This window comes from Thermobia domestica, chromosome 13 (assembly GCF_964235325.1).
Source record: "Thermobia domestica chromosome 13, izTheDome1.hap1.1, whole genome shotgun sequence".
Lineage (NCBI taxonomy): Eukaryota > Metazoa > Arthropoda > Insecta > Zygentoma > Lepismatidae > Thermobia > Thermobia domestica.
The window spans coordinates 205,446,416-205,461,230 of NC_137466.1; the positions used below are offsets into that span (position 1 = coordinate 205,446,416).

The following is a 14,815-nucleotide window of genomic DNA, read 5'->3' on the forward strand; positions in this document are numbered from 1 at the left end:
TAGTGGATACTCGTAATACTTTCAATGTCCGATTTTCTCTCTCGTTATTTCAATGCCCGATTCTCTCTTCCCATATTCTTTCACCGGTGATAAGGTAAATATAAAGAAAGGCAATTGTTTAGAAGCAGATGCATTGTTTAAGTCCTGATATGCAAAATTTGTTAACTTGGCGAGTAGTCTGTATCTTTCTGGAATCTTCAGATCCATAGAAGATATACATTGGTTATGATTGTAGGACATACCCAGATTTTATGTGTTCATCGTTTTTGAATTTCATTTTTTATAGACAACTTACGAGCCTGCCATACTTAAAATAATACAAAATTTACCATTTTGTTTTGCATGTTTATTCATAAGTGAAAGCAGATAATAAAATTAAACTTACCTCCATTATAGATAATGTTATTCTACAACAAAAAATATGAACCTGAAGAATTTTCAGTGTTGCCATCCATAGAATTTACAGTGTTGTGAGGATAACACTTCCCCCCAAAATCTAAGACAAGGCAGCGACTAGAGGAACGAACTCAACTGCATTTGATAACGTATCATTTTGTTTTGGTAGTGTGAACTACTTTTTAAATAACATTATTATTTAATTTTAATAACTGTGTGTTTAAACTATTTTGTTTATTACAAACTAAATACAACTATTAGTTAAAAAAGTAGTTTATAGGATACCAAAACAACATGATACGTAATCAAATGCTGTTGAGTTCGTTCGTCTAATCGTTGCCTTAACTTAGATTTTAGTTATTGCCAATACTGTTATTTCTCTGGATGGCAACACTGAAAATTCTTGAGATTCATATTCTAGGTTGTAGAGTAACATTATATATTATTGTGATAAGTTGCATTTCATTATCTCCTTTCACTTATGAATAAGCATGCAAAAGAAAAATGGTAAGTTTTATATTATTTCTAACACCAGTATGTCAAGCTCTTAATTGTAACTATTTCCATAATCTTAATGCTAAACTAATTCCGTGTATTACATTGTAGATTTATAACATTGGATTTGGATCTGTATTAGAGAAACAACATTCAATCGCACAGAGTTTTTCAGTTCATAACACTGAAACAACAGCCAAAATTCGTAATCTGCAGTTGTCTTAATTCATTTTAGGCACAAGACATACTGTAATTATCGGTAGTACGCAGATTCATAAATTATACAGGGTGGTACATTAATGACCGACACAAGAAGATGATATAGATATACCACACTGACTTGACACCTGGTCTTCCGTACCAAACACTGCTATCGGCTGAACGAATTCCAATCTCTTTGGCTAAGACTTTCTTGCTTAGCAACAGCAGAACCCTTATTGGCTCAACGCGTGGTGTGTCGAGGGTGTGGGCTATAGTTTGCATTTTTGCCACGGCTCAAGACATTTTGGCAGCACTATAGTAAGTTAAGTGAAGCAAGAAATGTCTGATAAACTAGGATTGAAAGCAGCACCGTTTTACCGTTCGTAGCATTTACAAAGTGGCGAAGGTGTTGATGTAACAGCGAATATATCACGGACGCGGAAGATATGGATGTCGGGTAAAGAGATCATACAGAAAGTCGCTGTTCAATAAGGGTTCTTACAGACAGATGGAGAATCCATACATGCATTTCTCATCTGTAGAGATTTCAGTATCTCAGCGAGCGGTCCGCTTGCATCTGTATGTCATTCCGTTTATTGGATTCGACTTTCTGTGTAATCTTTTGACGAGATAGTGATAGGCCTGTATCACGTTCGTGAGTTACTCGGTATTATGTCACTGCATTCCCAGCTTTTTGTCGCATCCGGTTTTAGTAGAGAGATTTGAGTAGAGATGGAATATATTGTTTGGACATTCGTTACAAAAAAATAAAAATAATAAAAAAAAAAACCTTTTCGATATTTATTACAATTTCCATTCTATGGCGATCAACGTTAAAGCTGAAAGTGGTTGATCTCTGTCGCTTCTGGCAGGCCCGAAACCAGCCATGGAATTTGAGGGGGTTATGAATAAGTTAGGAGGGGCCAAGTCATCAATAATTCTCTTACAAATATCCAAATTGTGTTTTTTTTTGTAATGAAGTCTGGAGGGGCCACGAAAAGTTTAGGGGGGCTAGGACCCCCTAACTACCTTCTAGTTGCGGGTCTGGCTTCTGGTTTGAATACGGAGCTAAGAAAGAAGATGGCACCTATTCTTAGAATGCTAAATCAATTGCAAAAAGCGTCTGTTCGCTGTCATTTCTGTTCTATGTAAATTAATATTAAAACCGGAAGTAACACTTGATTTCTACCAGTTCCTGTTTAATAGAGAGTTGAGGATGGGGATAAAATGTCTTTTGGGGGCTTTTAAAACTTTTTACTCCTTTGGCGTTATTCTGACGTAATATATATTAGCATCGTTTCATAGTCTACAATTGTTGTGCATTTCATTCAAACTTTTTTTCTACTCTGCTGTGTAGAACGATAACGGAGATAAGCGTCAAGTTGGCCGGGACACTTTCAAAATTTCACAATCTGATTATGTGGATAGTTCCTGCTGAAAACTGCTAGAATTTGAATATTATTGCTAGGTAAATAACGCCGTTATTAACGTTTCAAATGTCCCGGCCAACTTGACGTCAAGTTGGCCGGGACATAATCTTAAACTTTTGAAATTTCATAATCTGGCTACGTCAATCGTTCCCGCTACGTTCCTGCTGAAAAATACCCGAACATGAACGTTACTGCTAAAGTATAACGCCATTATTAACCTTTCAAACGTACCGAGCAACTTGACGTCAAATTGGCTAGAACATAAATTTGAACTTTTAAAATTTCATAATCTGACTACGCGAATCCTTTCTGTTACGTTCCTGCTAAAAACTCTTCTAATTTGAACAATACTACTAGGTAAATAACGATGTTATTAACGTTTTAAATGTCCCGGGCAAGTTGACGTCAAGTTGGCCGGGACATTTGAAACCTTAATAACGTCGTTATTTACCTAAGAGTATTGTTGAAATTTGAGCAGTTTTCAGCAGAAACGTAGCAGGAACGATTGACGTAGTCAGTTTATGAAATTTCAAAAGTTTAAGATTATGTCCCGGCCAACTTGATGTCATTTAAAACGTTAATAACAGTGTTATTTAGTTAGCAGTAATATTCAAATTTGAGCAGTTTTCAGCAGGAACGTAGCTGGAACGATTCACGTAGTGAGATTGTGAAATTCTGAAAGTGTCCCGGTCAACTTGACGCTTATATAATGGAGGAAAGAAAATGAGTCATAATTCAGCTTGTAGCGGCGCCGTCCAAGCAATGACGTCAAGCTTAAAAGCCAAACGATTTTAAAAGGGATCAAAGTGTTTGTACTACAAACTGTTATTGTTCAGAACTCTTTACGATAAAAAGGGAAATGGAAGGGGGAGAGGATTGTGCCAAGGGCTCACAAATACAAACTCAGAGCCAGAAAGAATGAACATTTTAGCCCTAATTCCCACCACTCTCACCCCGTTTTATGAATTTTGTAAATTTTCGTGGGGAGAATTTTTTTTTTTCTACACAGTGATAAAGAGGCCATTCTTAGTGAATGGTGATTTTGTGCTTGCCTAGAGAGTGTTTGTTGGTAGAATAGAGATTTGTCTGACAAAGGAAGTAACTTTTAGTTCTTTGATTGCAGAAAACCGTTTGTCACTTTCTTCCGTTGTTTTTACTATATGATGATCAACATTAAAACCGGAAGTAGTTCATTGTTGCCACTTCCGTTCTTAGTAGAGATGGAATATTATTGGGATTTGTAATTGGTTACGGAAAACTACATTCCGGCTTCTAATATGATTTTTATTCTGTGGTAATCAACGTTCCAGTGGAGCTGAAAATTGTTACGCTCTGTTAAATTAATTCATCAGCAAACAAATTATAGTTTTGTACTACTATCATCTTATTTTAAGTTTTAAAAAAATCTAATTTAATATTCCAAAATATTTGAATGGTAATAAAATATCATAATTTTGAACTTACCGCTAGAGCATCAAACCATTTTTCGTTTGCAATTGCATCCCTTCCTTGCTGTTCGTAAGTCTGAATTACATCTCTGGTTTTTGCATCTACTAATCCCAGTTGATACACATATTCACCAACGTTGAAAATTGTAACAGGATCACTTAGTGGATTGCCAATCGCTAAACCTGGAAACAAGAAAACAACAGAGATTAGCCGAAGTTCTCTCTGCGAGTTTGGAGAGCAATCTAGGCCTCCTTTCTCGTATGAAATAAAGCGTACTCTTTAGCGAAACGGGATTGTCTAGTATACAGGAGTAAATTTTCAGAACAACAAAATTTCAGATTATATTTTTAAGATTTTTAAAACGGAAGAATCGGCGGAAAGCTATCCATAATTTGTGAAAATCTTATAAGGGTTCTTAGTTATTGTATCCAGAATGGTTCAACAGTAGTAACTCAGTAAGATAAGTTCAATTCTTGTTGCACTGAGAGACTTTAATTTATGATAATGTGAACGAATTTAATAAGAACTGAACAAGCGTAGGTTAGTTTTTAGCGTTCTTTATTCGCAACTTAAAATATTTGGGGATTGAATTCGATGTCAGGTTAATATCCTCAATACACATCGTTACAGTATGTTGCAAGTGTAGTCTATTAAAAGAAAAAAAAAAACTTACCTTGAAAGTTTATTTTTAAATCTGCTGTTGGATTATTTTGGTGAATTGTGTAGGAAATAGCTGGGGCATATTTCCCTGGAAAATAAAAAAAAATTAAGTCTTAATTTTAAGCCATTAACAAGTTTCCGTGTATTTATTTTTCATTCAACTGTTACAGCCTTTAAATTAATTCAGTTTCTTAATTTTTAAATATGCGTTTAGAGCCTAGTAAAGAAAACAAATAATTAAAATCTTTCTTGATTTTCACAACGCGCGAAAGGAGAAAGATAATAAATCGAATAGGATGTTTAAAGAAGAATTAGTGGGATAAGAAACTCGTAGAGGTCCAGGAAAAATTACAATTTTTAGTTTAAGAACAAATTATTATATTCCAAATGTGAGGGAGACAGACTTGATGATAATGAAGATATGATGGAATGAAATACTATGACTAAACGATAAAATCCAAAGAAAAAATTACGAACATGGTGTTTGTCCCGCACTGCTTACTTAGCATGAACTGCGATCGAACCGTGGACTTCAGGCACCAGCATTAAGCGCTCTAAAACTTGGCAACCACTGCCTCATAGGCACCAATCCCACTAAAAATAATTTGATTTATAATCAGGGAATCTTCCACCAGAATCGGGTACTCTAAATCCCACAGTATCCTAAATACCGCGGTGATTTTAAAGAACTACTATATGAGAATGTACGAAGGAACGCGGAAATAGGATCGGTGTTCTTTCGATATATAGTCCTATTCTGAGCTATTAGTAGCACCCAGGTCGCACGGTGTATGCAACCAATTCAGGCACTCATATTGATAACTATTATTCGTCAGTCACCAGCTAAACATTTCTATTTCCTAAGAAAAATTATTTACTAAAGGGTATTACAATACTCAAAATCTTGTGCATCAAGCAGATGCATTGATACTGTGATATTTTTGCGTGTACATTACCTCATAGCTATGTGACAAGCGTCTATGTAACTGAAATTAAGTGCTTGTTTTTATTTTTAGTTGTGAGAAAAACTTTGCGTGTTATGTTTGAGATTTGTGCCAAGTAAAGAGCAACGTATTACATTTTCCGTAATTTTTCACAAATAGCTTTGTACGCGTATGAATTTTCCGTTAAAATTTATAATTACCTTCTCTTTTTATGTCCTTACAGTCGTGCTTGGGGTATTTAAACCCATAAGTATATTTGAAAGGGGTTTACCTATGGTGATTCAGTGCTAGAGCGTTCACTTCTGGTGCATGAGGTCTGGTTCGATCCCAGCTCGCACCAAGTGGACTTTGTGCTTGACAAATACAGGGTGCGTGTGTTTTCCCGGGGTTCTCCCGTTTCCTTCCACTTTCTTCATTCCACCATTTCACTCATCTCTCATCATCACCGTCTCCTTTAGCCTAACCGGCATAACCGTGGGACGTAAAACTTAAAGATTTCATTTCATTTTACTACGAGTATTGAATTTTACAAGAAAACACAGAACTAATGAAATTATCTTATGAATTATGACTGACCTGCGTATGATTCTCCACTTACGAAGAAGTCGTTGTCCTGAAGCTCTGGAAACAGCGTGAAGAATTGAAGTAGGCCAGCGTATAAGTCTCTACCCACTTCTACTTCATTTGTCACATAACCACCATCATCAGTGAAACTGAAACCTACAAAAGAAATTCCACTAGTGTTATTCATTTAATTGATAGTCAATCATAGCGACAAAAATCACATGTCTTTTTTTTATCATTTCCCATTGAATAAATATAATTTTATTTAATTTCTTAATATTAAAAGATGTTAATAATGTAATAACTTAATCTTTATTTACCTACACCGACAGGGTTGTCAATATAGATCATATTGTGTGTAAGATGCCAGGAGTAGTTATTAGGTGTAAGGGCTACTTCGCCGTCGTTGTTGATAAAAGAGGTTCTGAATGGTCCATTTTCTGTGAACAGTCCATACAGGGACGATGATCCTGGGCCTCCTTGCAACCACAGAACAACAGGGGCATCCTCAGGATTCGTCTGAAATTACAAAATATACTGTAAGAATAATATCGTTACGTTCCATAGGAAGCAGTGAACTATTTAAGTATACTAAATAATGGTACAGCTCTTTGTACACACTTGACTGAGATATTTTTTTTTCCTGCTTCTAACCGAAGTAAATTCAGAAAGTAGGGAATAGCTTTTAATGTGCAAATTAATAAAAGGCTTGTGCTGTCCTCTACTCTACCTCTGAGCAGGGCCGTGCCGTGGGGGGAGGGCGAGCGGGGCGTCGGCCCCGGGCGCCGAAGTAAGGGGGCGAAAATTCGGGAGAAAAAAGGAAAAAAGATAGGAAAAATTGCTTGGAATATATGTATGGGGGCGCCGTCGTATACTCTCGCCCCGGGCGCTGATTTTCCACGGCAAGGCCCTGCCTCTGAGCCACCGTATGAATCAGTTGAAATGATGATCTAAATAGCATCTTTCAGTGGTTCAGTGAAAATAGCTTGAAAACAAACCCAAACGACGTGAAAACGATTATTATTGGTTCGCGATCAGAACTAAGTAGCATTAATGAAGCGTTATTATCAATTTTAGTCTTAGATGGCACCGTAATTAAATTCTGTAAGATGGTTTGCAATATGGGAATTGTTGTTAACAAAAACCTTAGCTGATCAGATTATATAAGAAAAATATACAGAAAGATTTATTCGACATTACATTCGTTACAGAGGCATGTCCATGAACCTGGCCCCACCCACACCCGCACTAATTTTTAAACATGTGCCAAAAATTACTGCCGAAGATGTACAATGTTAAAAAAAAATGTGCTGCTACACAAACGTCAAAAAAACATTCTGGGTGAGACTCGCTTCACGCTGCCTCATCTACTAAACCGATTGAGATGAAAGCCATACATAAAGTTAGTGCTGACGATACCGCATAAAAATTGTGATTAGAGAATATTTTTTGAATATATTGTGGCCTCCTGTTAATAGCACTAATTTCCTTTCTATGTGATTTCGTCAGCAGTATTTTAACACTAACTTTTTGATGGGTTTCATCTCAATTGGTTGAGTGGGTGGGGCTAACGTGAACTTAGCTCTTCCCAGAATCTTTTTTGTTTTTTGACGTTTTAGTAACAGCACTTTTTTTTTTTTTTTTTTGACATAGTAGGTCGTCGGCACTAATTGAGCACGAACTTTTAGCATATGTAAAATTAATGCGGATGTAGGTGGGATTAGATTCACAGACATTACACAGGCTTAGAAAACGTTCTTTTTTAATATATAAAAATTACACAAATCCAGTCACTAGTGTTGTGTCATCTTTACTACTAGGATACTGTGCATCAATATCTAACCGAAAAACTTTCCACTCAGTTTCAGAGAATACAAAACTGCTTGACAAGATTCATATTTAACTTCAAGCCATATAATCCTCATATAATTCCTTATGGAAAATAATTACAGTGACTAAAACTGGCAATTTTTCGTTTCTATTGTAGTTTACTTTTGTTATACAAAGTTCTGAAGTTTGGTCAACTTGAGCACTTGTATAGTCAATTTCAATTCAAGAAACTTTTCATTAAACACAGAATACTCCCGTGAGTCTTTAACTTTAACCAGTTGAGAATGCTCTAAGAGCGTTGGCAGAACAAACTGAAAAAGAATGGAGAGATTAACCTGGAAGGATAACTGTTATTGTTCCTACATGTAAAAGTAAATCTCTTTATCCACACCTTCTTCTCTTTCTCGCAAAACTACATAAAATATCATGTCTCTATGACTTTTAGATCCTGAGATATGGCTCCTTAAATCTCCTGAAATTCCAACTTTTTTTTGGCCAATATCTGAGGAACGGTGGTCAGTTGGCCAGTGGCCACTAGTTACTATCTCGTACCATAATGTCCAGCATCCTCTTAGGTATTGATCAACACCAATATCATCTTTCTATAACTTACTGTTGGCGAGATATGGTTCCTTATATCTCGGGAAATCGGCCATTTTGTGGCCAATATCTCGAGAACGGTAAGAGTGACTCTAAAACTTCCATCACTTTGCCAGATAGTTTTTGATGCTTTATCGAATGGAGGACCCAAAATTGAAAAAAAAATGCAAATAACAGAGAGACAAACAGGCAGACACACACACACACACACAGAGAGAGAGAGAGAGAGAGACAGAGAGAGAATTCAATAACGAACTTTTTAAGTTCGTTGAAAATTTCACCTCATAAAACAATTTTTACTTCGAAATCTTTTACAGTAGTCACTATACGTCTATTGAATTCAATCCCTGATACAATTAAAAATTCACCAACTATTTTTCTATTTAAAATAAATTAAAACAGTATTTTCTTGAGACAGATTACCAGTAATCTGTACTACTTAAGTTACTCCCCTGCATATTCCTTCTCCATTTTTAAGATATATCTTTATTTTATTTTCTTTATTTGGGCTATAATGCTATTTCTATGTATTTTGTATATGTTAATATATATTTACTTTTCTCTCATGAATTATTACTAGAGACCGGATGTTTAGGCACTAAAAACCTAGAAAATAGGCAGGCAAATAGGCACTAAAAATTTAAAAAATAGGCAGTAAAATAGGCACTAAAATGTAGCTCGAAATAATGAAGATAAATACTCAATACCATTAAAAAATAGATTCAAGTCATAAATAATGCTCAAAGAATATAGAAACATACTTCTTTGTCAATATCTTCTTTTATTGCATATATAAAAACGAAGCTTGCTATGCATTCCATATATACTGGGTGAGCCTGGAAGATGTGCACATACTCCGGGAGGTGATTCCTGATATCAAAAGAATACAAAATCCTCTTGCATGTTGTGGAATTCCGCGTCGTATACGAGTGACAGGGGGGCCAACTTGAAATCGAAAATCGAATCCTGACAATTGGAGCGAGACATAAAAGTGTGTACATACTTTGGGAGGTGATTCGTGACATTCAAGAGGACTTTTTGTCTTCGTTTCATGTCACGAATCACCTCCTAACGTATGTGCACATCTATCTGTTCCAGTCCAATTGTCAATATTCGATTTTCGATTCCAAGTTGGCATCATTATCACTCGCACACGACACGGAATTCGACAAACTACAAGAGAACTTTTTGTCTTCTTTTGATATCATTCATCAGCTCGGAAGTATGTGCACATCTTTGAAGTTCACCCTTTGTATACATTGTAACGTACCACGTGCTTGTGTTTACAAACACCTAATATACGTATATATGTATGTATTATTTATGTTATATAAATTATATATTTTTCCAATGAAGGCTTATTTTGAAGAAAATGCATAGAATAGGCAACATTAGGCACTAAAGCAATTATTTAGGCAGTATAGGTCGAAATAGGCAAAATAGGCAAAATAAAATTGGCTTAAATCGAAACTATAACCCCCTATATAAACTTTAAAACGTTATTTTTGATCATATCTTTAATATTAAAGAATAGGCATTTTGCCTAACATCCGGTCTCTAATTATTACATTGTTATATGTAAGACAAGGCAAAGGGCCTTAACCCTCGCACTACCAACGGGAGAGGGTACTTTGTGCCCATCACAATGTTTTTTTTTTTTTTTTTTTTTTTTTTTTTTTTTTTTTTTTTTGTAATTACTCTTTGAATCGTTTCTTTAAAATTGTAAAAACTATATCTTCTTGCTCAACATGTTTAACTAAACCATATACCTTACAGTGGTGCAAAGTGAACGATAATGTGTCTCAAAAAATTTGCTATTTCGAGTTGGTGAGCACAAAGTATACCCCCCTTCCGGTTGGTAGGAAATGTGACTAACATTTAGAAGTATCACTCCTAGATGGCACTATAATAAAGAGCTGTAGGTCTTATTTCGTGGACTGTTCACTTTAGTCACTGTTTCTAATTTGTTTATTTTGGTAGATATATTTAATCTTAACAGGTGGGCACAAAAGGACCCCTTCTTGATAGTACAAGGGGTAACTTTGACATTGAAAATGAGAGTTGATAAATAATAATAATAAAAAATAACACAACAATTTGAATGGATGTCAGTCAGGGATATATTTGAAAGTATTGTGCCAATATTTGCCTGGTGAAAATAAGAGAGAAAATAATCCGGCAAAATTTCAGAGAGAATCGCTTACAAGATTCGGACACGGTATGGTCTGGAAAACAAATTTACGAAACAAGCTCGCCAAATTTCCTTACCTTGGCTGGAAAGTACCAGAAAAATAAGTTTCCATTATGTTCAGGATTAACGGTGAAAAATCCTGAATAACTGGGAATTCCTTCAATTCCTATGTCACCAACCAAAGACAAATTCTGAGCTTCTTCAATGTTTCCGGATTCAATCAGTAGCGTTAGGATAAGGGGGTCACCAACATCTTCCTCCACAAGCAGTGATTTCACGAAATTTGCATGGATATTTTCTGGCCGCCTCTGATGAAATTGTTGATCCCAGAACCGAGCACTCTGTGTGCTTGCAATTAAACATGAAACAGCAAACAACTTCAGAAGAATTGCCATATTAGACATTTCTTTTCTACTAGGGAATAACGGTTAATAGTCTGTCCATTTATAAGATATTCAGCCATTATCTTTACGCTTTCAAAGAATTCAAGGCTATAGAGAGAACAATACGTCCATCTCTTCAGTTATCTGAGTGAAATACATTTTTTATTATTATTTATCAGTTATAAATTGAAAACCTTCTCAAAAAGAAAAACAAAAAAATCTTCATATTTCGTCAAGTTCAAAGGTCCTTTTTAAACATGAGAGTAATTTATACTGTAAAGATTTATTATTTCTGTGAGTATTAATAAAGTTATGCTTGACTGATTTCTTTATCATTTCGAATACTTTGAAAGCGATGAATGTAGTTACTTTGATTTCTTAACAGTTTTACTAACATTAATGATCCTAGCAAATCACAATCAAAGAGTGTTTCTTCCCGCCCCCCCCCCCCGGCAAACCAGTATTTCTTCCAGACATGTTTTTTTGGGGGAAGAAAAACAGGAAAGAAGAGCTTGGTGTGGTGAGAGTAGGGGCGCCGAATTCTACTTCGCTCCGGGCTCCGAAATCTCTAGCTACGGCTCTGTATATATATATATATATATATATATTCCACTCCCCCTCCCTTTTGTTGTGCCGACAAAGTGAAATTATAAAAGACATTCTAGGCTGGAACCTCATCTATGTTAAAAATTTGATTGAGATCGGTAGGATGGCTCAAGAGGTATAATGTAACAAACATAGTCATTTAAATTTTATATATATAGATCTCCAAAGCATGCATTAGAATTTTTCTTGTCATTATTTTAATGTAATTATGTGTTATTGCTAAATATATACATATAGTAATATATAGAACATTCTACATTGAAGAAATCGTCGTCAAAAGGTTTTATCCTGACGACATTTCTTCCCAGGCGACACCAAGTCTCGCTTAATTTAGACTAGGCGTGATTCTTTGTCGCGAGATCATTACAATGAAGTTTTGGTCAGGCGAGATTTTTGTATGGCGATATTTTGGGGCGCGAGGTTTTGGAAGACGAGGTTTTGGTAAGGCGAGGTTTTGCCCGGCGAGATTTTGGCCCGCGAGGTTTTGGGAGGCGAGGTTTTGGTCTGCGAGGTTGTCGCCGCGACGTTCTGGCCGCGAGGTTTTGTACCCAAACCACTAGGTGGCACTACGTGATGGAAATAGAAAGTAAGAATAGAAAGGTTGTCAGCGCGAGGAATGAAGTGTTATTAAGATGGAGGGAATACGTTGAGGACGTATATGAAAGTATGGACAGTAGAAAGTGTAGTACGAGAGAATGATTAAGAACTTCGGTATGAGTTTGAAATAACTAATTACGAGATGAGGAACGAAAAGGCAACTGGAATAGATAGAAGCAATCAAATTCATTAAGAACATAAAAGAACATGAGCAAGAAATCTATAATGAAATATATTTAAATTGGACAAGTATCCAAAAGATTGTAACGCTGTCGTTGGCTAAGAAATCGAACCCAGAAAAAATGAGGACTACAGAAATGTTAGAGTCATATCGTATGCAACAAAAATTGTGCTTCTAATACTGAACAGAAAGTTGTGTAAAAGAACAAGTGAAGAAATGAAGAAGGAAGGATTCAGGATTAGGACGGGCAAGGGCACAACGGATTCTAGAATATCAAGAATAATCTGAGAAGTTTATATAAGGGGATTAGGTGTATGTTATGTTCGTTGATCTAGAAAAGGCTTTTGACAAGGCAAAATAGGAAAAGTAGATGGAAGAATGAGTTGGAATAGAAGGATCGTAGTCTCACACACTTATATATGAATGAAGAAGTAAGCATTATAATATGTAGCAATACCTGGAAATCGATCCCCGAAAAAAAACAGTCAGAGGGAAAAACAAAAGAACAAGAAAAGAAATTAAAAAATCACTTAAGGTTTAATTTGTAAATATGTTACCTGAGTAGACAAAGAAAATACGTAGAGCTCATCAGTTTTTTTGTACTAAATGTGCTTTCCTTGGAACCTTAGTCTGCATTCGTACAGATCGAAGTAACGAAAGTGTTACAAAAGTTAAAATCCAAATTACTAACAAAACTCTTGCGCCGTTTGGTTATTCATTCAGAAACTCACGTCTCGATCAACTAGCTACTCCTAGTATTCAATCCAACTCGCCGTTCTCTTCTCTTTGTCCAAAGCAGTCTGTGTGACGTAACATACTCTTTCCATTCAGACGTAGAAAACAGGAAGCATGTTTACAAGCTTTATTGCTCTAAAAACGTCTCTTTGACCCGTTCTTTTTTCTGAAATGCCTTTTTAGAGCCTGAGTTTAAAAAATGTCATAAAATGTTCCCGTAGCTTCATAAATGCCCTTATTTGCATTTTTTCCTTCTTCAAAGACTGCATATCACATCAAGCTAGGTAGATGCTCTTTGTGAAAACTATGGAAATTGTCAATCACAGCAGTAGGTTTGGTGCTTCCCAATTAGTCTGTAATGCATAGCTCTAAAAACTATTGACAGAAATGAGTGTTATTCAATGATTAATTTCATTTTGTTTCCCAGTAATGGTAAGCAAATGTTTCAGGGGCGTCTTTTGGACAGGACAGGAGGGTGTAATTCCCCCCTTCGTTGAATTTCAAAAACATATACTGTTTGATCAAATGTATAGTAATACATTGATATAAAAAGTGAAACTCTTATGTCGGCGGAGAATCATCCCCTGGAAAAAAATAAAATAACGCTGCTTTTAGCAACAAACCTATAAAGTTACGATAGCACATTACTATAGTGGCCGCGACAACTCGTGAAGCCTGGGCTCTAAACAAATCACAGAACTGCTTTCTGTCACGTGTGGTGCATCGGATAAGTTCGGTACGATTCGTAGAGCTGCCTTCCGAACGCACGCTTGAAAAAAAGTGAAGCAACAGAAGCATATCAACAACGTTGCCAAACTTAAGAGGACATGGGAAAGGAGCAAAAGAAACAGCACTTTTAAAAACTATAAAACGAACATTAATAACATTACTCGAATTAAACGGAATAATAATAATAGCAAAAATGTAAAATTAATAGCAAAAATAACAACAACAAAACGAAACTTAGCAGCAGTCCGACAATACTGCACCGTCAGGAGATGCTCTCCGTACAGCACGAAAGATGACACTGGCAAAATTTCATGGGTGGGTTTCACAACCGGGACACACCCTCGTGTTCTATTGGGTGGTGAAATTGGTAAATCTAGGTCAAGCATCACGAGTTCTCGCGAGTACTATAGAGCACTTACATTTGGGTTCTAAAGTCAAAGATTTGATCCCAAGTCATACAAAAAAAAAAAAAAGAAAAAAAAAGAAAAAAAAAAGAAAAAAGAAAAGAAAAGAAAAGAAAGAAAGCAAGCAAAAGGAAGAAACAACTCATCTTAATAGCTCAACAATCGTTTGTACCTGGAAATATTTGAGATTGTAGTTCCTTAACAAGAATAAGAAAATTTACAGATTTGTCGTTAGAAAATACAAATGTGTTACAAACAAAACTCTTGACGTTGAACTGGTAAAGAATTGAACCAAGGTCACTCCTTTGACACTGATTTCTCTATCACTTAGATACTTGCAGCATCATATTTTCTAACTCTGTTCCATTTCATGAGGATGAATGTATATTCATTCCCAGAGTTAGAAAATATGATGCCACA

The 14,815-nt window shown here is 35.8% G+C and overlaps 1 protein-coding gene across 3 annotated transcripts in view; it reads right to left on the minus strand.

Annotated features, from left to right (window-relative positions):
- The window catches only part of LOC145668967 (venom serine carboxypeptidase-like), a 187,468-nt gene that overhangs the window by 6,723 nt on the left and 165,930 nt on the right, over positions 1–14,815 (minus strand). For all 3 annotated transcript variants that reach the window (XM_081737264.1, XM_081737265.1, XM_081737263.1), the window contains exons 6-9: positions 6,460–6,658; positions 6,152–6,295; positions 4,645–4,719; positions 3,987–4,153 (exon numbers count right to left, since the gene is read on the minus strand). In XM_081737264.1, coding sequence (XP_081593390.1) covers positions 3,987–4,153; positions 4,645–4,719; positions 6,152–6,295; positions 6,460–6,658 — 585 coding nt within the window. The remainder of the gene's footprint in view (positions 1–3,986; positions 4,154–4,644; positions 4,720–6,151; positions 6,296–6,459; positions 6,659–14,815) is intronic.